This window comes from Acipenser ruthenus, chromosome 15 (assembly GCF_902713425.1).
Source record: "Acipenser ruthenus chromosome 15, fAciRut3.2 maternal haplotype, whole genome shotgun sequence".
NCBI classification, from domain to species: domain Eukaryota; kingdom Metazoa; phylum Chordata; class Actinopteri; order Acipenseriformes; family Acipenseridae; genus Acipenser; species Acipenser ruthenus.
This window is the reverse complement of record NC_081203.1, coordinates 329,909-349,908: the sequence shown is the minus strand read 5'-3', so window position 1 is coordinate 349,908 and position 20,000 is coordinate 329,909. Positions and strand designations below refer to the sequence as shown.

At 52.7% G+C, this 20,000-nt stretch overlaps 4 protein-coding genes across 6 annotated transcripts in view; all 4 read left to right on the top strand.

The window, feature by feature from the left end:
• The window catches only part of LOC131697499 (ectonucleoside triphosphate diphosphohydrolase 2-like), a 10,469-nt gene extending 8,951 nt beyond the window's left edge, over nucleotides 1-1,518 (top strand). Inside the window, exon 9 of the mRNA XM_058986664.1 lies at nucleotides 1-1,518. This exon is cut by the window's left edge and continues 690 nt beyond it. The gene's annotated coding sequence lies outside the window, so the exon portion shown is untranslated.
• Nucleotides 1,519-3,520: 2,002 nt separating this feature from the next.
• LOC117396728 (ficolin-2-like) lies at nucleotides 3,521-5,002 on the top strand. 2 transcript variants are annotated; one of them, XM_058986666.1, is made up of 3 exons: nucleotides 3,521-3,987; nucleotides 4,280-4,504; nucleotides 4,893-5,002. In XM_058986666.1, the coding sequence occupies exons 1-3, from the start codon at nucleotides 3,822-3,824 to the stop codon at nucleotides 4,916-4,918; spliced, it is 417 nt and encodes a 138-aa protein (XP_058842649.1). In that variant the 5' UTR covers nucleotides 3,521-3,821; the 3' UTR covers nucleotides 4,919-5,002. The 2 variants fall into 2 exon arrangements, with proteins under 2 accessions (XP_058842649.1, XP_058842650.1); XM_058986667.1 differs by having other exon boundaries at nucleotides 4,896-4,989.
• Nucleotides 4,885-6,815, top strand: phpt1 (phosphohistidine phosphatase 1). Of its 2 annotated transcripts, none has more exons than XM_033994995.3 (3): nucleotides 4,885-5,112; nucleotides 5,800-5,927; nucleotides 6,448-6,815. In XM_033994995.3, the coding sequence occupies exons 1-3, from the start codon at nucleotides 4,959-4,961 to the stop codon at nucleotides 6,538-6,540; spliced, it is 375 nt and encodes a 124-aa protein (XP_033850886.3). In that variant the 5' UTR covers nucleotides 4,885-4,958; the 3' UTR covers nucleotides 6,541-6,815. The 2 variants fall into 2 exon arrangements, with proteins under 2 accessions (XP_033850886.3, XP_033850885.3); XM_033994994.3 differs by having other exon boundaries at nucleotides 4,893-5,112; nucleotides 5,800-5,911.
• Nucleotides 6,816-9,204: 2,389 nt separating this feature from the next.
• The window catches only part of LOC117396729 (apical endosomal glycoprotein), an 11,581-nt gene continuing 785 nt past the window's right edge, over nucleotides 9,205-20,000 (top strand). The window contains exons 1-20 of the mRNA XM_058986663.1: nucleotides 9,205-9,309; nucleotides 10,491-10,613; nucleotides 10,955-11,104; nucleotides 11,685-11,810; nucleotides 12,069-12,299; nucleotides 12,672-12,794; nucleotides 13,105-13,245; nucleotides 13,753-13,838; nucleotides 13,943-14,107; nucleotides 14,298-14,388; nucleotides 14,590-14,742; nucleotides 15,031-15,126; nucleotides 15,266-15,403; nucleotides 15,588-15,715; nucleotides 16,074-16,185; nucleotides 17,114-17,224; nucleotides 17,737-17,871; nucleotides 17,993-18,123; nucleotides 19,340-19,559; nucleotides 19,689-19,826. Coding sequence (XP_058842646.1) covers nucleotides 9,246-9,309; nucleotides 10,491-10,613; nucleotides 10,955-11,104; nucleotides 11,685-11,810; nucleotides 12,069-12,299; nucleotides 12,672-12,794; nucleotides 13,105-13,245; nucleotides 13,753-13,838; nucleotides 13,943-14,107; nucleotides 14,298-14,388; nucleotides 14,590-14,742; nucleotides 15,031-15,126; nucleotides 15,266-15,403; nucleotides 15,588-15,715; nucleotides 16,074-16,185; nucleotides 17,114-17,224; nucleotides 17,737-17,871; nucleotides 17,993-18,123; nucleotides 19,340-19,559; nucleotides 19,689-19,826 — 2,662 coding nt within the window. The 5' untranslated portion in view covers nucleotides 9,205-9,245. The remainder of the gene's footprint in view (nucleotides 9,310-10,490; nucleotides 10,614-10,954; nucleotides 11,105-11,684; nucleotides 11,811-12,068; nucleotides 12,300-12,671; nucleotides 12,795-13,104; nucleotides 13,246-13,752; nucleotides 13,839-13,942; nucleotides 14,108-14,297; nucleotides 14,389-14,589; nucleotides 14,743-15,030; nucleotides 15,127-15,265; nucleotides 15,404-15,587; nucleotides 15,716-16,073; nucleotides 16,186-17,113; nucleotides 17,225-17,736; nucleotides 17,872-17,992; nucleotides 18,124-19,339; nucleotides 19,560-19,688; nucleotides 19,827-20,000) is intronic.

Genomic DNA, 20,000 nt, shown 5'->3' with positions numbered 1-20,000 from the left:
GTTCAAGTGCTACAAAAACAATGACAGTGAACTCGTGGGCCACCACAAAGCGGGAAGTGAATCTGGATGGAGGAACATCTCTGTTGTTTTTCACGTTAACAATTAAAAAAGAAACGAGAAGGAAATCACAACAGATGAGCAGTTGCCCCCGGAGACCAGCCAGGTGGTCAGATAGAAGCAGCCAGTTCAAGCAGCAGTTACATTGCCTTCAGTTCACCTCTATAACAGACTGAACTGAGGCTGTGCTGTGAGACAGTCTCCTGTGAGAGCACCCAGTCCCTCTGCTGTCCCTGCTTCTGTCTGACCCGTCAGTGCGCGGTGATGTCACCCTCCAGTCATTGTGATGTCACCGTGAGCTCCACCAATGGCACGCAGTATCCCAGGTGTGCACTGTTAAGAGTGGCTCATGTAAAATTCTTTGCTTCTTCTTTTCTAAACTGTGTATTTCTCTATATTCTTTAGTGATGTTGCTCTTGTCACGCTGTTCCTAGATGTAATGTAATCATTCAGGTAAGGATGGTGCAGACTGTGGGTTCGGTATCACTCTGTGGGTTCGGTATCACTCTGTGGGTTCGGTATCACTCTGTGGGTTCGGTATCACTCTGTGGGCTCGGTATCACTCTGTGGGTTCGGTATCACTCTGTGGGTTCAGTATCACTCTGTGGGTTCGGTATCACTCTGTGGGTTGGGTATCACTCTGTGGGTTGGGTATCACTCTGGGCTCGGTATCACTCTGTGGGTTCGTTATCACTCTGTGGGCTCGGTATCACTCTGGGTTCGGTATCACTCTGGGCTCGGTATCACTCTGTGGGTTCGGTATCACTCTGTGGGTTGGGTATCACTCTGGGCTCGGTATCACTCTGTGGGTTGGGTATCACTCTGTGGGTTGGGTATCACTCTGGGCTCGGTATCACTCTGTGGGTTCGTTATCACTCTGTGGGCTCGGTATCACTCTGGGTTCGGTATCACTCTGTGGGCTCGGTATCACTCTGTGGGTTCGGTATCACTCTGTGGGCTCGGTATCACTCTGTGGGCTCGGTATCACTCTGTGGGCTCGGTATCACTCTGGGTTCGGTATCACTCTGTGGGCTTGGTATCACTCTGTGGGTTCAGTATCACTCTGTGGAGTCGTTATCCGAACAGTGGACCATGGCTTCAGAGTGATGCCAGCCCTGCAGACACATGCATGTTTTTATAGGAAGGTTTTTAATGCCTGTTCAGTTAAGTGATAAAGTTTCCCTGACATACCGGTAGAAACCTCACAAATCTAACCATTATGCACCAGTGCTCCGTGTGATTCTTGCTTTGCAATGCGGAGTCTTTTCACATTAGCGGATCACACATCACCAGCACTGGCCACACAGGGTATTTGGATCCGCTAGTAAAGGGGTGTATGCAGGAGGAGCAATGCTGGGGAACACACTGCAGCTGAAACCTGCAGCATTGCGAGCTGCATTCACTGAGGACGCAATGCACGTCTTTGTACAGCTTTCTGAACACGATTTGTTTCTTTATATATATATAATTAAAATGTTACAAAGTTTTACAAAGGTTGTCTCGCTTGGTTTATTAAAGTTTCCTCCCCTCCCTTCCCTGCTTCCCAAACCCACATCATGCATTCCTTCACACTCCTTCACGTGCTGTAAGACAGACTGGGGCTCTTGTCTCCTCCAGACGGGAGAGGATAGTCTTCACTATTAAAGGGACAATAGAAAGAAAAAGAATCCATGTCCAGGTTCTGGCCAGTGCTCCAGCCTCTCTGCAGAACGCCGGTTTGGAGGAGCTGTGTGCTGATTCGATCCCCTTCACTCACTGTGTGCTGATTCGATCCCCTTCACTCACTGTGTGCTGATTCTATCCCCTTCACTCACTGTGTGCTGATTCGATCCCCTTCACTCACTGTGTGCTGATTCGATCCCCTTCACTCACTGTGTGCTGATTCGATCCCCTTCGCTCACTGCGTGCTGATTCGATCCCCTTCGCTCACTGTGTGCTGATTCGATCCCCTTCACTCACTGTGTGCTGATTCTATCCCCTTCACTCACTGTGTGCTGATTCTATCCCCTTCGCTCACTGTGTGCTGATTCGATCCCCTTCGCTCACTGTGTGCTGATTCGTTCCCCTTCGCTCACTGTGTGCTGATTCGATCCCCTTCACTCACTGTGTGCTGATTCTATCCCCTTCGCTCACTGTGTGCTGATTCGATCCCCTTCGCTCACTGTGTGCTGATTCGATCCCCTTCATTCACTGTGTGCATATTTGAACCACGTTAAGTTTCCTGTATCTATCTATCTATTTAATAATGCATTTATGTTTTTTGAAAGTTGTTTATCCCATCACCTGAGCGCCCCGACCCATCCTCTCCCATCACCTGAGCGCCCCGACCCATCCTCTCCAATCACCTGAGCGCCCGGACCCATCCTCTCCCATCACCTGCACCCGGACCCAGCCTCTCCCATCACCTGCACCCGGACCCATCCTCTCCCATCACCTGAGCACCCGGACCCATCCTCTCCCATCAACTGAGCGCCCGGACCCATCCTCTCCCATCACCTGAGTGCCTGGACCCAGCCTCTCCCATCACCTGAGCGCCCGGACCCATCCTCTCCCATCACCTGAGCGCCCGGACCCATCCTCTCCCATCACCTGAGCGCCCGGACCCAGCCTCTCCCATCACCTGAGCGCCCGGACCCATCCTCTCCCATCACCTGAGCGCCCGGACCCATCCTCTCCCATCACCTGAGCGCCCGGACCCATCCTCTCCCATCACCTGAGCGCCTGGACCCATCCTCTCCCATCACCTGAGCGCCCGGACCCATCCTCTCCCATCACCTGAGCGCCTGGACCCATCCTCTCCCATCACCTGAGCACCCGGACTCATCCTCTCCCATCACCTGAGCGCCTGGACCCATCCTCTCCCATCACCTGAGCGCCCGGACCCATCCTCTCCCATCACCTGAGCGCCCGGACCCATCCTCTCCCATCACCTGAGCACCCGGACTCATCCTCTCCCATCACCTGAGCGCCTGGACCCATCCTCTCCCATCACCTGAGCGCCCGGACCCATCCTCTCCCATCACCTGAGCGCCCGGACCCATCCTCTCCCATCACCTGAGTGCCTGGACCCATCCTCTCCCATCACCTGAGCGCCCGGACCCATCCTCTCCCATCACCTGAGCGCCCGGACGGTTGGGGCAGGCTGCTGTGATTATGATAGGGATATGTATTGTTTATCATGACGGGGTTGGGGGCAGGCTGCTGTGATTATGATAGGGATATGTATTGTTTATCATGACGGGGTTGGGGCAGGCTGCTGTGATTATGATAGGGATATGTATTGTTTATCATGACGGGGTTGGGGCAGGCTGCTGTGATTATGATAGGGATATGTATTGTTTATCATGACGGGGTTGGGGGCAGGCTGCTGTGATTATGATAGGGATATGTATTGTTTATCATGACGGGGTTGGGGGCAGGCTGCTGTGATTATGATAGGGATATGTATTGTTTATCATGACGGGGTTGGGGGCAGGCTGCTGTGATTATGATAGGGATATGTATTGTTTATCATGACGGGGTTGGGGGCAGGCTGCTGTGATTATGATAGGGATATGTATTGTTTATCATGACGGGGTTGGGGGCAGGCTGCTGTGATTATGATAGGGATATGTATTGTTTATCATGACGGGGTTGAGGCAGGCTGCTGTGATTATGATAGGGATATGTATTGTTTATCATGATGGGGTTGGGGGCAGGCTGCTGGTTTTGGACCCCTGTGATTATGATAGTCAATCACAGGTTTCAGATGCAGGACAGTGTCAATGTTAACCTTGGTCTCTGATGCCTCCCCAGGCTCTCACGAGCTTCGGATAGACCTCAAGGACTTTGAGGACAAGTCTGTCTACGCCAAATACAGCTCCTTCCAGGTCCTGGATGAATCACACAACTACAGGCTGCTGCTGGGGGCCTTCGTGGAAGGAGACGCAGGTACAAGACAGCGCTACCCTTATAAATAATGTACCCAGCTAAATTTGCATGCTATTTTTGCAGTTTCGCCATTCTTTTACCATAGTTATACTATGCTTTTGCCATAGTTTACCATGATTTACCATGTTTTTAATATGCTTACCGTAATCTATCTAGGCTTTACAAAGCTTTCTGATGTTTGATGGGAGTGTGCCTGTGTGCGTGTGTGTGTGTCTCCCAGCCCTGACACTAGCCCCTCTCTCTCTCTCTCTCTCTCTCTCTCTCTCTCTCTCTCTCTCTCTCTCTCTCTCAGGAGACTCTTTCTCTTCCCACTCTAACATGAGCTTCACCACGAAGGACCGCGATCACGACAAATCAGAGTCCAGCAACTGTGCCGTGTCGTACGTGGGCGCCTGGTGGTACAACGAGTGCCACTGGTCCAACCTCAACGGGCGCTACCTGAAGGGGGTGCATGAGGCCATTGCCAAGGGCATCAACTGGAAGACGGGCAAGGGGTACTGTGGTCAGTGTGCGAGGGGTAAGGGGTATTGTGGTCAGTGTGCTGTATTGTGGTCAGTGTGCTGTATTGTGGTCAGTGTGCTGTATTGTGGACAGTGCTCTGTATTATGGTCACTGTTCTGTATTGTGGTCAGTGTTCTGTATTGTGTTGTACAAATCCAAGTCTATACTATTCTGACTCCCATTTAAAGTGTGACCATGGCAGCTATACACCAACATAATGCACAATCCTACTGAAGAGTTATTTTATTAATAAAGAAATGCCACTTTTCACTACAATTGTAAACATAAAACGACTTTCTGCACAACACCAGACAACATCGGCCGAACATAAAATAATGGCCACTCCCCTTTAACATTTCACAGCGTCCTTCCCCTTTAATAACCCCTGTTCCCTGATTGCACAGCAGTTTGTGTCGGCAGAGAACAATAAGTCACCCGGAACACTTCTGTATGTTGGCCTGTGTGCAAAGATGTCTGAGAAGCTGCTGAGCGCGATCCCCGATGCAGATATAGACCCGGACGGGGTGTTTAAATACGTGCTGATCCGGGTCCACAGCACCGCGAAGGGGGAGGACACGCCGAGCAAAGATATCGTGAGGGGCTACGCCTGGGCCGAGTACCACGGTGAGACACACTGGAGAACATGCACGAGAGAATGAATAAGCGCCGGCCGTGCTGGTGCAGCTGCATGCTTCAGCAGACTGGCACGCCGCGTGCAGCGTTCCACAGCCGAACGCTGAAGCAAGCCGCTGCAGGCAAGGGAATGAGCCTCCTATTGCAGAGCGACTGAACCCATTCCAGCCTTTACTACGCGCTCGATTAGCCAGTGCATAGAGGGAACACGCTCAGATGTGTCTTATTAAACTCCTAGTGCAACCAGGAATGGATCAAACTGTGCTGCAATGGGACTTATTCCGTGAACAGCAAGGTACTGAGATCATCCCGTGCATGCTGGACTTCCTCTCTCTCCGTACACATCCAACCAGGGCTGCAGAATAGAAAGCACGACAACTGTACACGTGCAAAAAACTAACAAAGCAAGCAAGCAAGCACACAAAAATGCAGCTTGTATTTATTCATGAAAATGTTATTTTTATTAGTACAGCAGCAAACTCCCCCATTCATTCCCATCCCTCCCCAAGTACTGCTTTACATGCACAGGAGACTGGGGATAGTGCAAGAAACAGCGTTAAGAGAAACCCACGGGATTCCCAGGCACTTTAACTGCGACCTGCTGTCGTCTTATTATTATTATTATTATTATTATTATTATTATTATTATTATTATTGTCTTTATGATTTATTTCCCAGCTGACATCTATGATAAGGTAGCTGCTGATCTGGAGAAGGGGGGTTCCTTGGACTGCGAGTGCATCGGAGGCGGCAGGATCAACCACAACAGCCAGCAGAAGAAGATCCACGTGTACGGATACTCCATGGTAAAAATACTGCAGCGCTGCAGTGACGGGCCAGTCCCATTGCACAGCCCTGACTCTACACACACAGTCCCATTGCACAGCCCTGACTCTACACACACAGTCCCATTGCACAGCCCTGACTCTACACACACAGTCCCATTGCACAGCCCTGACTCTACACACACAGTCCCATTGCACAGCCCTGACTCTACACACACAGTCCCATTGCACAGCCCTGACTCTACACACACAGTCCCATTGCACAGCCCTGACTCTACACACACAGTCCCATTGCACAGCCCTGACTCTACACACACAGTCCCATTGCACAGCCCTGGCTCTACACACAACACTGTAGAATTGAATTAAGGAGGTAAACCACTGGAGGGAGGTCTTGACTGGACTGTATTTTATTATATTATATTGAACTGGACTGTGTTGTATTGGATTGGATTGTATTGTGCTGTACTGTACTGTGCTGTGCTGTGCTGTGTTGTAGGACAATGAATCGCCATTTACAATCCCCACACTTGTCTTGCAGGGATTTGGTCGAGCAAATCATTCTGTTTCCACGGAGAAGCTGAAATCCCGCTACCCAGACTATGAAATCAGCTGGGCAGATGAGGGCTATTAACACTGGATTGAATTGTGAAGAGGCGGCATGCAGGCTGGACTCCTTCAGTCCTGAAGTGCAACACAAACTCCTTTTAGCATTATTGTTCTGTCCCAGTTTCAAACCCCACGTGAGGGTGCGGACTGTGCTGTTTCTGTCCCCAGTCTCCCCGGCTTATACAGCGCTGCCAAAGTATGAAAACAACCCAGTTCTACTGGAAGATCAACATATTTATTTACATGTAAGGGAAATGAAACGTTTCTGTTGGAGTGAGATTAAAACTCTTATATAAACAAGCTTGTCTGACACTCTTTTAATGGCACAGTTTTGATTGTGACCAGGTGTAACGAGAGTGAGTGAGTGAGTGAGCGTGTGTGACAGAGAGAGAGAGAGTGTGTGTGTGACAGAGAGAGAGAGAGAGAGAGAGAGTGTGTGTGTGTGACAGAGAGAGTGAGTGAGTGAGTGTGTGTGTGCGTGACAGATAGTGAGGATGATACATTGCATTCCTAATGGTGATTCTTCACTACCATATCATAACCAAAACCACCAAACGATTCTGTTCATGTTCTGGGAAGCAGAACTCTCATCCCAGTCTAGCCCTATCCTCGTACTGAAATAATAAACAGTAGCAGATCCTGCTGTCTGCCGGGCAGTGTTGAAATGTGAAGTGTGTGTCCATTGCAACATGCTCCCCAGGGAAAGAACGTGTGTGGAATTAGCAGCTGTAATGAAAGTAAAACAAACTGTCTCCCGTTTATCCTGTTCTCTACCCTTTCAACATCTCCCCTGATCCTTCCTGCTGTGCTTTGAAACAGATCTCTGTGTGCTGCACGCAGAGCAGCCCTGTCCTGCATGTTGGTCCGCACCTGGTGAAAGTCCCCCATGCCTCCTGAGCTGTGCAGAGATGTTCCAGTTAGAACACATGACGCTGTGCATTGGGGACTCTTTATACCAGCGCACCCACATGGAGGAGCGCGCCACTCTTTAGTGTCCTCCGGGCAGCGATTGTTCCAGGGGAGTGCTCTGGCAGTGAGATCCCTAGACTGGTGGAATGCACTCGATCCATTCATTTTTTGATTGATTGGTTTGCTGGTGTCTGTGCACACATCACAGCTCCAGGAGACACGGAGCTCCACACAGCTCCCTGTTACAAAATGCAAAGGCAGAGGCTCTGGGTGCAGGGGCGTAGTACTGAGCACACATGCTGTAGTCCCTGTCTTTCAGCAGGGCTGCAGTTCACATTGTAGAAGACAATGAGAAGTAATAGAAATGCAAGTGCCATTGGAGTGAGAGCTGCGATCACGTTCTCAAGGCTGAGTTGCGACACATACCCTCCCCCCTCCCCTTTGCTCCTTCCACGGATTCCAGCCTGCGCAGCAGGAATCCTGCAGATTAATCTGGACAGGACTGTAAACTACTGCTTTGCTCAACAGAAACCTGGGCTAATCACTGACGGCTGCAGATATGAGTATCCTATCAATCATTCAGCTGCAATTGTCCATGAACTCATTGCTTTCCTCATGATGTCTGTGTCTGCACACGGCTCGTACCCAGCTGAACCCCGAGCCTTTCTTAATTCCTCGTGAACTGATCAGGGTTTAAAGCTCGGGGTCCTGTAGAACACCCGTTCCATCCCGTGTGTCGGGTCTGACGCTGCGCGTTGAAGAATGAGTTCCCATCCCGTGTGTCGGGTCTGACGCTGTGCGTTGAAGAATGAGTTCCCATCCCGTGTGTCGGGTCTGACGCTGTGCGTTGAAGAATGAGTTCCCATCCCGTGTGTCGGGTCTGACGCTGTGCGTTGAAGAATGAGTTCCCATCCCGTGTGTCGGGTCTGACGCTGTGCGTTGAAGAATGAGTTCCCATCCCGTGTGTCGGGTCTGACGCTGTGCGTTGAAGAATGAGTTCCCATCCCGTGTGTCGGGTCTGACGCTGTGCGTTGAAGAATGAGTTCCCATCCCGTGTGTCGGGTCTGACGCTGTGCGTTGAAGAATGAGTTCCCATCCCGTGTGTCGGGTCTGACGCTGTGCGTTGAAGAATGAGTTCCCATCCCGTGTGTCGGGTCTGACGCTGTGCGTTGAAGAATGAGTTCCCATCCCGTGTGTCGGGTCTGACGCTGTGCGTTGAAGAATGAGTTCCCATCCCGTGTGTCGGGTCTGACGCTGTGCGTTGAAGAATGAGTTCCCATCCCGTGTGTCGGGTCTGACGCTGTGTGTTGAAGAATGGGTTTCATTAGAGCCGACGACTCTTAGACTAGGGCAGCACAGCGTGCACTATTCGTTCAAAATGATTTACAGCACATATGTAGAGCCCTGCAGTTCCACTGGGGAGTGGATTCGATCGCAGAACGCAGCGCTGCCCTGCCACGCTCCATATCGCCCTGTTTTGTGGTGCAACACGATCACATTTACCTGCCCGAGTTGCAGGGTGTATATGTGGCTCTTGCTGCTTATGGGGCATCGTCGCACCCTTGTTCGAATGCTCCTCCTGTGTTCATTAACGTGGGTCTGAGGGCAGCTCTGTATTATTGTTTCATTGAATCCGCTGCTCGTGGATAGTTTGCCTGGCGGAGTGGATCAAGACAATGCAATCCCTGGAGAGCAGAGCTGCTGTTCTGTCTCTCCACGCTGCTGTATGAGGGCTGATGGATTTAAAGTCCAGATCTTATCAGTGCTGTTGAAAGGCAAGGATCCCTTGCCTCCTAACCAGTCTGTGCTGTGAACTGCAGGATGGGGACTCTGAGGCATGTGCTGCTGCTGCTGCTGCTGCTGCTTGAACCCGGAGCCCAGCTCGGTGAGCTCTTCTGTTTATATCATGTTAGATACGGTACTAGACCACTATACTGGTGCGATGCAGCCAGCACGGCGTGGATGTCAGCTCTTGTATCGCACAGCACCCTGCACCCTATTCTCTGTATATGCTGTGCTTGACCTCCTAGCCTGTGCTGTGCCGTGTATCACAGGGAACTTTCACACGGGGCACTGGAGCCTCACACAGGGGCTTATATGTGGGCTGAATTCAGAACCGTAGCTTTATACCTGTGTGATAGCAGCAGCCCTTTAACTGCTACCATGCTGTCATGTTTTTCTTTTTAACTACAAACCCACTGGAAAAAAAAATCTCTTTCATGCACGGGGTCTTCATATATATATATATATAAGGTCTAGTCTTTATATATCTCTGGGGACGTATGGTGACCTCATATGAGACGGGCGCTCTTTATTTTTTACCCATATTAAGCAATGGGAAAAAAACACATTTTCAGTGAAATATATATCTGTTATGTGTCCAAAAGGACTTTTTTTCAGCTGTTTCACACAAGGGTTAAAGAGCCGTCTCACTGACGCCTGGACAGTGTCAGTCTAATGAAGAGGACACGCGTTGCCAGAGTGCTCCTCGCAGCAGCCTGTGCTTGGCAGAGAGGACTCCTCACACTCCCTCGGACTGAACTGCTGATATTAGTAAACGCTGTGTTTATACAACGCGGCGATTTTAATGAATTCATTCATTCCTCATTAATCCTTGTTTATTTTTTCTCATGAAAAGATCGAAGACATTCTCTAAATATTTACAGAGGGTTACAGCTGATGTTAAGCGATTGTGTTAATTACATTACTCAGCGCTTCATAACATATTTTCTGAAATGTTCCATGGACTTTAAGCCCATACACACTGAGCTGATTGCTGATAAGCTCGCTAGTTTAACACGGCAGAAATGATGAAATGCAGATAAGGGGACCCTGGGCGATATGCCCATCTGATCCCATCTGAAAAGGAAATAAAGTTTTCTATATATTCTATATTTATGGTTCATGCATTTGAAACACATAGCTGTACAGCACGTATGTTGTACCTTCACTGCACATGTATGAATCATATAACTTCTTATAGATTTAGTATTTTCTTTCCCATGTGAAATGAGCGGCACATGCGTTTTGGTTTAACCCCCGTGCTCCCTCCTGTCTCCCCTGCAGCTGCAGGACTGAGCTCCGCTCTCGGCTCCTCTCGTCACATTAACACCTGCAGCGCCGCGGAGGAGAGGCTCTGTGACTTTGTGTGCGACTGTCCCGAGGACTGCAGCGATGAAGAGGACTGTGGTGAGTCAGGGATCTGATCGCTCCAGGGCTGTCACACTGATGATGACCCTCTTACATTTCAGCTTTCACCAGATTGCGTTTGGTTGCTCCTAGCAGTTGGTTCTCTAAAGAAAATGAAATTGGGTTGTCAAGTTTCTCCAGGACATCCCTGAGATGAGAACGTAGGCTCTCTCTTACACCTCTCTCTTTGATACCCACAAGCATTCAGAACAATTTGTTCTTTGAATGAATCACATTGTTAAGGGATTGCTGTTTTGAGTTCTCCTGCCTCCTCTCTTTCTGTCCAGGGTACGACAGTGATCCACTCTTTATCTGTGCCTCCTCTCTCTCTTTCTGTCCAGGGTATGACAGTGATCCACCCTTTATCTGCGACTTTGAGAAGGACACCTGCGGCTGGACAGACCAGAATGTCCACTCCTACAAGTGGGGGAGACAAAGAGGTTACATCTCGGGGGACAGTGCTTCTGACCACACCCTGGGGACAGACCGAGGTAAACAGAACAGCTTTCAGAACAGTCCCTCACATGGTATTTCAGTTGCACATTTCTGATCTTAGCACATGGTGTTTCAGTTGCACATTTCTGATCTCAGCACATGGTGTTTCAGTTGCACATTTCTGATCTCTGCACATGGTGTTTCAGCTGCACATTTCTGATCTCAGCACATGGTGTTTCAGCTGCACATTTCTGATCTCAGCACATGGTGTTTCAGCTGCACATTTCTGATCTCAGCACATGTTGTTTCAGCTGCACATTTCTGATCTCAGCACATGGTGTTTCAGCAGCACATTTCTGATCTCAGCACATGGTGTTTCAGCAGCAAATTTCTGATCTCAGCACATGGTGTTTCAGCTGCACATTTCTGATCTCAGCACATGGTGTTTCAGCTGCACATTTCTGATCTCAGCACATGGTGTTTCAGCTGCACATTTCTGATCTCAGCACATGGTGTTTCAGCTGCACATTTCTGATCTCAGCACATGGTGTTTCAGCTGCACATTTCTGATCTCAGCACATGGTGTTTCAGCTGCACATTTCTGATCTCAGCACATGGTATCTCTCTCTCCCCCAGGCTGGTTCATGGCAGTGGGAGCAGTCCATGACAACATCCTGACCACTGCGGTGCTGGTCTCTCCACGCATGAGGCAGGCCGCGCCCGCCTGTGAGCTTCGCTTCTGGTATCAAGTGTGGGACTCCGGTGAGCAGAACCCTCTGTGTTCGTCCGTGAAGATATTGCGATGCCTCGATGCTGCATGAGGTTGCCTTTTAGAATTCTGTGACTGTTTAAAGCAGTCGAGAAGCTCCCTGCCTCCCAGGTGCCCTCATAGAAGCATAGCAAAGTGTAGTAAAGCACGGAACCAGCCATGGTTCACAATGAAGAAGCTCTAGAAATGCTGGTGGGGAGGGCGGGGGCAGCGCAGGTCCCGTTCCGATCCTGTTGGGTTTTGAGTTGCAGGTCGCGTGGGTGTGGATGCAGGGAGCCTGTTCGCCACGCTGCGGTCCAGCTCTCGGGAGGCCGTGGTTTGGCGCGGTGCTGGGAGCAGCGTGCGCGGCTGGAGGGAGGCCTCCATCTTCACGGGCCGCGTCCCCGAGCCGTTCCAGATCGTCTTCACGTCCCGCCGCAGCCTGTCCTACCCCGGAGACATCGCCATCGACGACATCAACTTCCGCAACTGTGCCCTGCCCCGTACGTCACCCACACACATCTCAGCAGTGCTTATTGTGGGACAAGCCCTGCTTAAAATACCTGTATCCTGACTGCTTAGGGGAATAGACAAATATATATATATAACTCATGGGAAAAAAAGACCCCTGTTTTAGGTTTCCGATTTTGTAAAGCTAGGTTTTTGTTTGACTCACAGAGTGACACTTTTCAAGCAGGGTTGAAAGGGGAGGAAGCTTGTGTCCCTCCAGCTGAATCATCGTTGAGGAATGAAGCTAAAGCAAACTAAAGACAATGAACACCAGAGAAACATATTGTAGCGTAGTTGAATGGAACGTGACTGTGGGGACGCTGCAGTTTTAAACACCTGTCTGTGTGTGTGTGTGTGTGTCTCAGAGCCGGTGTCCGCGTGTTCTGACCAGTTCCCCTGCGCTCGGGGGACGTGCGTGGAGATGTGGCAGACCTGCGACGGGACGGATGACTGCGGAGACTCCAGCGATGAGGACGCAGATCTGTGCGGTGAGTCGGGGGTTAATCTCTTAATCTTATTCTCTTTGATTCCAGTGGGCCTGGCCCCAAGTGCTCGGCAGTGGAGTGAGTTTGGAAGCCGTGCCCAGTTCCGACGCTGGCTTGATGGAGTGGTATGCAGGGTTAATGGTGTCTCTCACAGACCTGTGGTACCGGCACTCTGCTGTGTGCAAGCTGAATTTGACAGAGTGGTATGCAGGGTTAATGGTGTCTCTCACAGATTTGAGAGTTGAATTTGACTCCACTGTCAGTCAGTGGTCGAGAGGGAAGGGGTGGGTCTGACCAGTTTCTCCCATTGAAGCCCAATACAGGAAGTGCGACTTCCAGAATGGGACCTGTGATTGGACTAATCGCAAATGGGAAAGGACCAATCAGGTGTCGTTCAGCTCATCTGACCTGCTGTCAGGCCCTGCCAGAGATCACACTGAGAACACCAATGCAGGTACTCCAATCAGAATGTATATATATAGGTACTCCAATCAGAACCAATGTATATGCAGGTACATTAATCAGATATATTGTGGGTGCTAAGAGGGTAACTTGACCACTTTGCTGCACTGCTCGTAATAATAATAATAATATTATTAATAATAATAATAATAATAATAATAATAATAATAATAATAATAATAATAATAATAATAATAATAATGATGATAATGTGCTACAGATCCATGCAGATCTGTGCAGATCACCCCTTCTTCCTCAGATCCATGCAGATCCGTGCAGATCACCCCTTCTTCCTCAGATCCATGCAGATCCGTGCAGATCACCCCTTCTTCCTCAGATCCATGCAGATCCGTGCAGATCACCCCTTCTTCCTCAGATCCATGCAGATCCGTGCAGATCACCCCTTCTTCCTCAGATCCATGCAGATCCGTGCAGATCACCCCTTCTTCCTCAGATCCATGCAGATCCGTGCAGATCACCCCTTCTTCCTGTTTTCCAGGGTATTTCTTGTATATTGGAAACAGCAATGGCGCCACACTTCTGAGTCCATCTATTGAGCCCACCAACGGTACTGAGTCCTGCTTCGTAAGTCCCCCACCCCCGCCACTGTGTTCTCTGTCTTTTGGTTTACAGTCAGTGCCCCCAGGCCTGGTAATAAAGCATCTCTCTCTGTGTGCGTGTCTGTGCAGCTCGTTCTCTATTACCACATGTTCGGACCCCGGGCTGCCAGTCTCAACATCTACCATCGAACCCAAGACCCCGCAGAGCTGATCCCAGCGAAGAGCGAGCAGGGAGAGAGGGGCGACCTCTGGGTCAGGGAGAAGGTCCACTTCTCAGTCAACACCTCCTTCCAGGTACAGCCTGTCCCAAAGTCTAAAGGCTGGCTCACACTTCAGTCATGCGGCCGTCGCTGAGGGTGATTCCTAGTCTCGCTAGTCATGGTCTCTAGAGTTACATTTCCAGCTGGTCTTCAGAATTACATTTCTAGCTGTGTGTTTAGGTGCCTGTGTGTTTAGGTGCCTGTGTGTTTGTGTGTTTCCTCAGATTGTGATTGAAGGCGTTCTCGGAGGAGGTAGATTTGGGAACATTGCTCTCGATGATCTGATCCTGTCCCCGGGCTGCAGAATCTCGAATGGTAAGACAAGCCAGCACAGCGAGAGCTCACTCTGTCGGGGATTCCCAGGGGGTTTATTTCCCTGTTACACACAAACAGAACAGCAGATGACTGTAGATTTTGAGTCCTGAGTTTAATACGCTGGTAGAAGATAAGCATGTAGCCTGGGTCTGGTGTGGCTGCTTACAGCAATGCCCCCTTCTCCGCCTCCTCTTTCCTCAGACTCTCTGTCTCCAGACTGGGAGCTCCCCACAGCCACCCCCAGCAGGTGCAACCAGGGCCAGTTTGAGTGCAGGAACGGGAGGTGTGTGGATCAGAACCTGGTCTGTGACTTCAGATTGGACTGCAGTGACCAGTCGGACGAGATGGACTGTGGTGAGTGAGTGGGAGAGCAGAAAACTCGGAGCCTCCAGCGAACGAAGCTTCTGGCTATTAAAAGTATCGGACAAGAACTCTGAGCCCCGGGGAGCCGTAACCCCGCCCCTGATCACCGAGTTCAGGATTCAAGCGCTGAGAAATAGTAACTGAAATTCTTTCACACGACTTTCCCATCACGTGGGTCTCCTTATGAAGCACTGTCAGCTCACCATGCCCCTTGCCCTGTCTGTCTGTCTGTCTGTCTGTCCGCTGGCTCTCTGTGACGTGTCTGTCCGTGGTCTGCAGGTAATGCCACGTTTGATGTCAGCGACGGCGGTTGGAGAGACCACAGTGTTGGACGGCTGGAGTGGACAGTGAGGCAGAGCACCAGTTCCTCCCGCGGTAACACTGACAAACACTTTGCAATGCCTTGTTTAAAGATGGGCTGCAGTAGATTGCTTGCACCTTGCTTTGCCCTTCTCCAGGTCGCAGTGGATGACATGAAGGTCTTTGATCTCAGAGCCTCTCTCTCTCCCTGCAGGAGATCACCTGTCCCTGGCCAGGGCTCACGGTCAGCTGCTGTCCAAAGCCAAAGCTCTGAGTCCAGTCCTGGGTCCCTCGGGGCCGGCCTGCTCCATGCAGTTCAGATACCTGCTCTACAGCAACTCCACCTTCACAGGTAAGCCTCCCCCTGCAGCGCGGCAGGACCAGCAACTTCCCCTTCCACTGCTTCTGCAAATCTACTAAGCCACTTCATGTAAGTCTGACATGGAAATGTTTTAGCTGCAGTGCATTTAAATGTGCAGAGCAGCTGTGAGCCCCTGTGCAGGTGTATATACACAGCGCTGTGCTGTGTGTTGCAGGGGGGATCTCGGTGAGCTCAGTGGACCTGGCTCTGGGCACGGAGGTGCTGCTCTGGCGCACTCACAGGACGCGGGACAAGTGGACCATCGTGACAGTCAGCGTGGGAGCGAGACCGAGAGGATTCCAGGTGCGGAGCAGACAGGGAGCTGCTCTAGAGACACATTGTATTTCATACGAAACACAAATGAGCAGTGAAGACAGAAAAGCAGATCTCACTGTTAATTACAGAGCTCCTGTGTAGCTCAAACATTAATGAAGAGTCCTTACAGCACAGGTATACCTGACTGCCGTCGAGTCCTGACACACGGAGGGAGCGCGGCACTCTGCACTCTATTTATGTGCTTGCTGGATGCAGTGTTATACCCCCAGGAGCTCTTCAATGCCTGTAGAATTGACCCCATGCTAAATAAGTAATGTTGAAGACATTGAGAAAGACGTTTGTCACTGCATTGGCTTTCCCTTCTCATTTCTAATTTCCTACGCAGATAGAGATCGCCACCCTGGTGGATAATTTTGTTCCCAGGGTTCAAAAGGTCGCAGTCGATGACATCGCGTTTCTGAACTGCTCCCCAGACCTCGAGCCTCCGACTGCAGCAGGTAGAGGAGGGCCGGGCCCTGGGGACACAGAGCAGGGGGAGGGCCGGGCCCTGGGGACACAGAGCAGGGGGAGGGCCCTGGGGACACAGAGCAGGGGGAGGGCCGGGCCCTGGGGACACAGAGCAGGGGGAGGGCCGGGCCCTGGGGACACAGAGCAGGGGGAGGGCCGGGCCCTGGGGACACAGAGCAGGGGGATGGCCGGGCCCTGAGGACACAGAGCAGGGGGAGGGCCCTGGGGACACAGAGCAGGGGGAGGGCCGGGCCCTGGGGACACAGAGCAGGGGGAGGGCCGGGCCCTGGGGACACAGAGCAGGGGGAGGGCCGGGCCCTGGGGACACAGAGCAGGGGGAGGGCCGGGCCCTGGGGACACAGAGCAGGGGGAGGGCCCTGGGGACACAGAGCAGGGGGAGGGCCCTGGGGACACAGAGCAGGGGGAGGGCCGGGCCCTGGGGACACAGAGCAGGGGGAGGGCCGGGCCCTGGGGACACAGAGCAGGGGGAGGGCCCTGGGGACACAGAGCAGGGGGAGGGCCGGGCCCTGGGGACACAGAGCAGGGGGAGGGCCCTGGGGACACAGAGCAGGGGGAGGGCCGGGCCCTGGGGACACAGAGCAGGGGGAGGGCTGGGCCCTGGGGACACAGAGCAGGGGAGGGCCGGGCCCTGGGGACACAGAGCAGGGGGAGGGCCGGGCCCTGGGGACACAGAGCAGGGGGAGGGCCGGGCCCTGAGGACACAGAGCAGGGGGAGGGCCCTGGGGACACAGAGCAGGGGGAGGGCCGGGCCCTGGGGACACAGAGCAGGGGGAGGGCCGGGCCCTGGGGACACAGAGCAGGGGGAGGGCCGGGCCCTGGGGACACAGAGCAGGGGGAGGGCCCTGGGGACACAGAGCAGGGGGAGGGCAGTACTCTTGTAATGCTGTGCTGTTTCAGATGTGTCGTGCAACTTCGAAGCGGGGCTGTGCGGGTGGTACCAGGACCAGACTGATGAATTAGAGTGGATCCATGACGTTGGACCCGGGTTCGACCACACCACCGGCTCGGGTAAGAGCCTGCTCCCTCTCAGTGTGTCTCAGTAACACTCTCTCTCTCTTAGATGGGCAAGTTGGAACTGCTCCAGTGCCTTTCTCTTCCTCTCTCACATTCTCTCCCCTCTCTCCCTCTCCCTCCCCTCTCTTCCCCTCTCTTCTCTCTCTCCCTCTCCCTCCCCTCTCTATCTCCTCCTCTCTCTCCCTCTCTCTTCTCTCTCTCCCTCTCCCTCCCCCTCTCCTCTCTCTCTCCCCCTCTCTCTCCCCCTCTCCTCTCTCTCTCCCCCTCTCCTCTCTCTCTCCCCCTCTCTCCCTCTCTCCCCTCTCTCCCCCTCTCCTCTCTCTCCCCCTCTCTCCCCCTCTCCTTTCTCTCTCCCCCTCTCTTCTCTCTCCCCCCCTCTCTCCCCCTCTCCTCTCTCTCTCCCCCCTCTCTCCCTCTCTCCTCTCTCTCTCCCCCCCTCTCTCCCCCCTCTCCTCTCTCTCCCCCCCCTCTCTCCCACCCTCACTCTCCCCTCCCTCTCTGTCCAGGTCACTTTGTGTTTGTCGATGTCTCATCCCCTGACCTGCGGGGGCGCTCTGCTCGCCTACTCTCCTACCCCCAGCGCTCCTCCATTGAGACCATGTGCCTCTCCTTCTGGTACCACCTGTTCGGGCCGCACACCGGTGAGTCACTTTCATTGAAAAGCCTTGGATTCATTTACCTGCAGGAGGACAGGGAGAGCTGCCCGCTCCTTTGAGTGTTCGGGGTGACTCATGTCTGTCTATCTATCTGTCTGTCTGTCAGGCACTCTGTCCCTGAAGCTGAGGCTAGGTGGAGGGGATGAGGAGACGGTCCTGTGGACGCGGTCGGGCACACAGGGGAACGAGTGGCAGCGAGGTCTCTCCCCGGTCCCACACCAGAACCGCACCTTCGAGGTGAGTCACCCCCCCCACACACACTGAGGAAACCGACCCCCTTCAGCAGAGATCACATTATTATTACTGTATTATTATTGATTTCTTAGCAAACGCCCTTATCCAGGGCGACTTACAATTGTTACAAAGTATCACATTACAAACGCTTACATTATAAAATATCACTGCAGAATATCACATTGCTCCTCCCTCCTCCCTCTCCTCTCTCCCCTCTCCCCTCCTCTCTCCCCTCTCCTCTCTCCCCTCTCCTCTCTCCTCTCTCCTCTCCCCTCCCCTCCCTCCTCTCCTCCTCTCTCTCTTCTCCTCTCCTCTCTCCCCTCCCCTTTCTCCTCTCCCCTCTCTCCTCTCCCCTCTCCTCTCCCTTCTCCTCTCCTCTCTCCCCTCTCCCTTCTCCTCTCTCCTCTCCTCTCTCTTCTCCTCTCCTCTCCTCTCTCCTCTCCCCTCCTCTCTCTCCTCTCCCCTCTCCTCTCCTCTCCCTCCTCTCTCCCCTCTCTCCTCTCCCCTCTCCTCTCCTCTCCCCCCTCTCCTCTCCCCTCCCCTCTCTCCTCTCCCCTCCTCTCTCTCCTCTCTCTCCTCCTCTCTCTCTTCTCCTCTCCTCTCTCCTCTCCCCCCTCTCCTCTCCCCCCTCTCCTCTCCTCTCCCCCTCTCCTCTCCCCTCCCCTCTCTCCTCTCCCCTCCTCTCTCTCCTCTCTCTCCTCTCTCCTCTCTCCTCTCTCCTCTCCCCTCTCTCTCCTCTCTCCTCTCTCCTCTCTCCTCTCTCCTCTCTCCTCTCCTCTCTCCCCCTCTCCTCTCTCCTCTCCTCTCTCCTCTCTCTCCTCTCTCCTGTCTCTCCTCTCCTCTCTCCTCTCTCCTCCTCTCTCCTCTCTCTCCTCTCTCCTCTCTCCTCTCTCCTCTCTCCTCTCCCCTCTCTCTCCTCTCTCCTCTCTCCTCTCCTCTCTCCCCCTCTCCTCTCTCCTCTCCTCTCTCCTCTCTCTCCTCTCTCCTGTCTCTCCTCTCCTCTCTCCTCTCCCCTCTCCTCTCCTCTCCCCTCCTCTCTCCCCTCTCTCCTCTCCCCTCTCCTCTCCTCTCCCCCCTCTCCTCTCCCCTCCCCTCTCTCCTCTCCCCTCCTCTCTCTCCTCTCTCTCCTCCTCTCTCTCTTCTCCTCTCCTCTCTCCTCTCCCCCCTCTCCTCTCCCCCCTCTCCTCTCCTCTCCCCTCTCTTCTCCCCTCTCCTGTAGTTGGTGTTTGAGGCGCTGCGGGATGGCTTTGATGGGGATATCTCTCTTGATGACATCACCCTGAGCTCCCGGCCCTGCCCGGCTCTGCAGAGCTGCTCTTTCGAGGCGAGCCAGTGTGACTTCGTCTCCAGCGGGAGAGGGGGCTGGAGGAAGCAGAGCGGCTGGACCGGGGGCATCGCGAGCGGGCCAAAGACCGACCACACCCTGGAGACCGACAGAGGTACCACAGCAAACCCCTGATCACGTATCAGAAATCAGGTTCCAGTGTACTCTGATATGTATGTGTGTGTGTAATGTAATGTAATGTAATGTAATGTATGTCTGTATGATTTTCTCCAATGTGTTTCAGGGTTCTATATGATCGTTGATACGAGTCATGATGTCATGTCAAGAGGCCAGTCTGCCAGCCTGTACTCTGGACTCACCAGCGCCCTCAGGGGGCCGGAGTGTGTACAGTTCTGGTACCACATGAGCGGTGACAAGCCAGGTCAGTACACGTGCACACCAGAGGGGGAATCACACACACTGCACACTGCACACTGCACTGCACAGCACACTGCATACTGCACACTGCACTGCACTCTACACTGCATACTGCACACTACACTGCACACTACACTGCACACTACACTGCACACTGCATACGCATCCATTTTAAGTA

Coding starts and splice junctions, on each gene's coding strand:
- LOC117396728 (XM_058986666.1), top strand. CDS start 3,822: ATGTTAACCTTGGTCTCTGATGCCTCCCCAGGCTCTCACGAGCTTCGG. Junction 3,988..4,279: donor CTTCGTGGAAGGAGACGCAG/GTACAAGACAGC, acceptor TCTCTCTCTCAG/GAGACTCTTTCTCTTCCCAC. Junction 4,505..4,892: donor CTGTGGTCAGTGTGCGAGGG/GTAAGGGGTATT, acceptor CTGATTGCACAG/CAGTTTGTGTCGGCAGAGAA.
- phpt1 (XM_033994995.3), top strand. CDS start 4,959: ATGTCTGAGAAGCTGCTGAGCGCGATCCCCGATGCAGATATAGACCCG. Junction 5,113..5,799: donor CGCCTGGGCCGAGTACCACG/GTGAGACACACT, acceptor TTTATTTCCCAG/CTGACATCTATGATAAGGTA. Junction 5,928..6,447: donor ACGTGTACGGATACTCCATG/GTAAAAATACTG, acceptor CTTGTCTTGCAG/GGATTTGGTCGAGCAAATCA.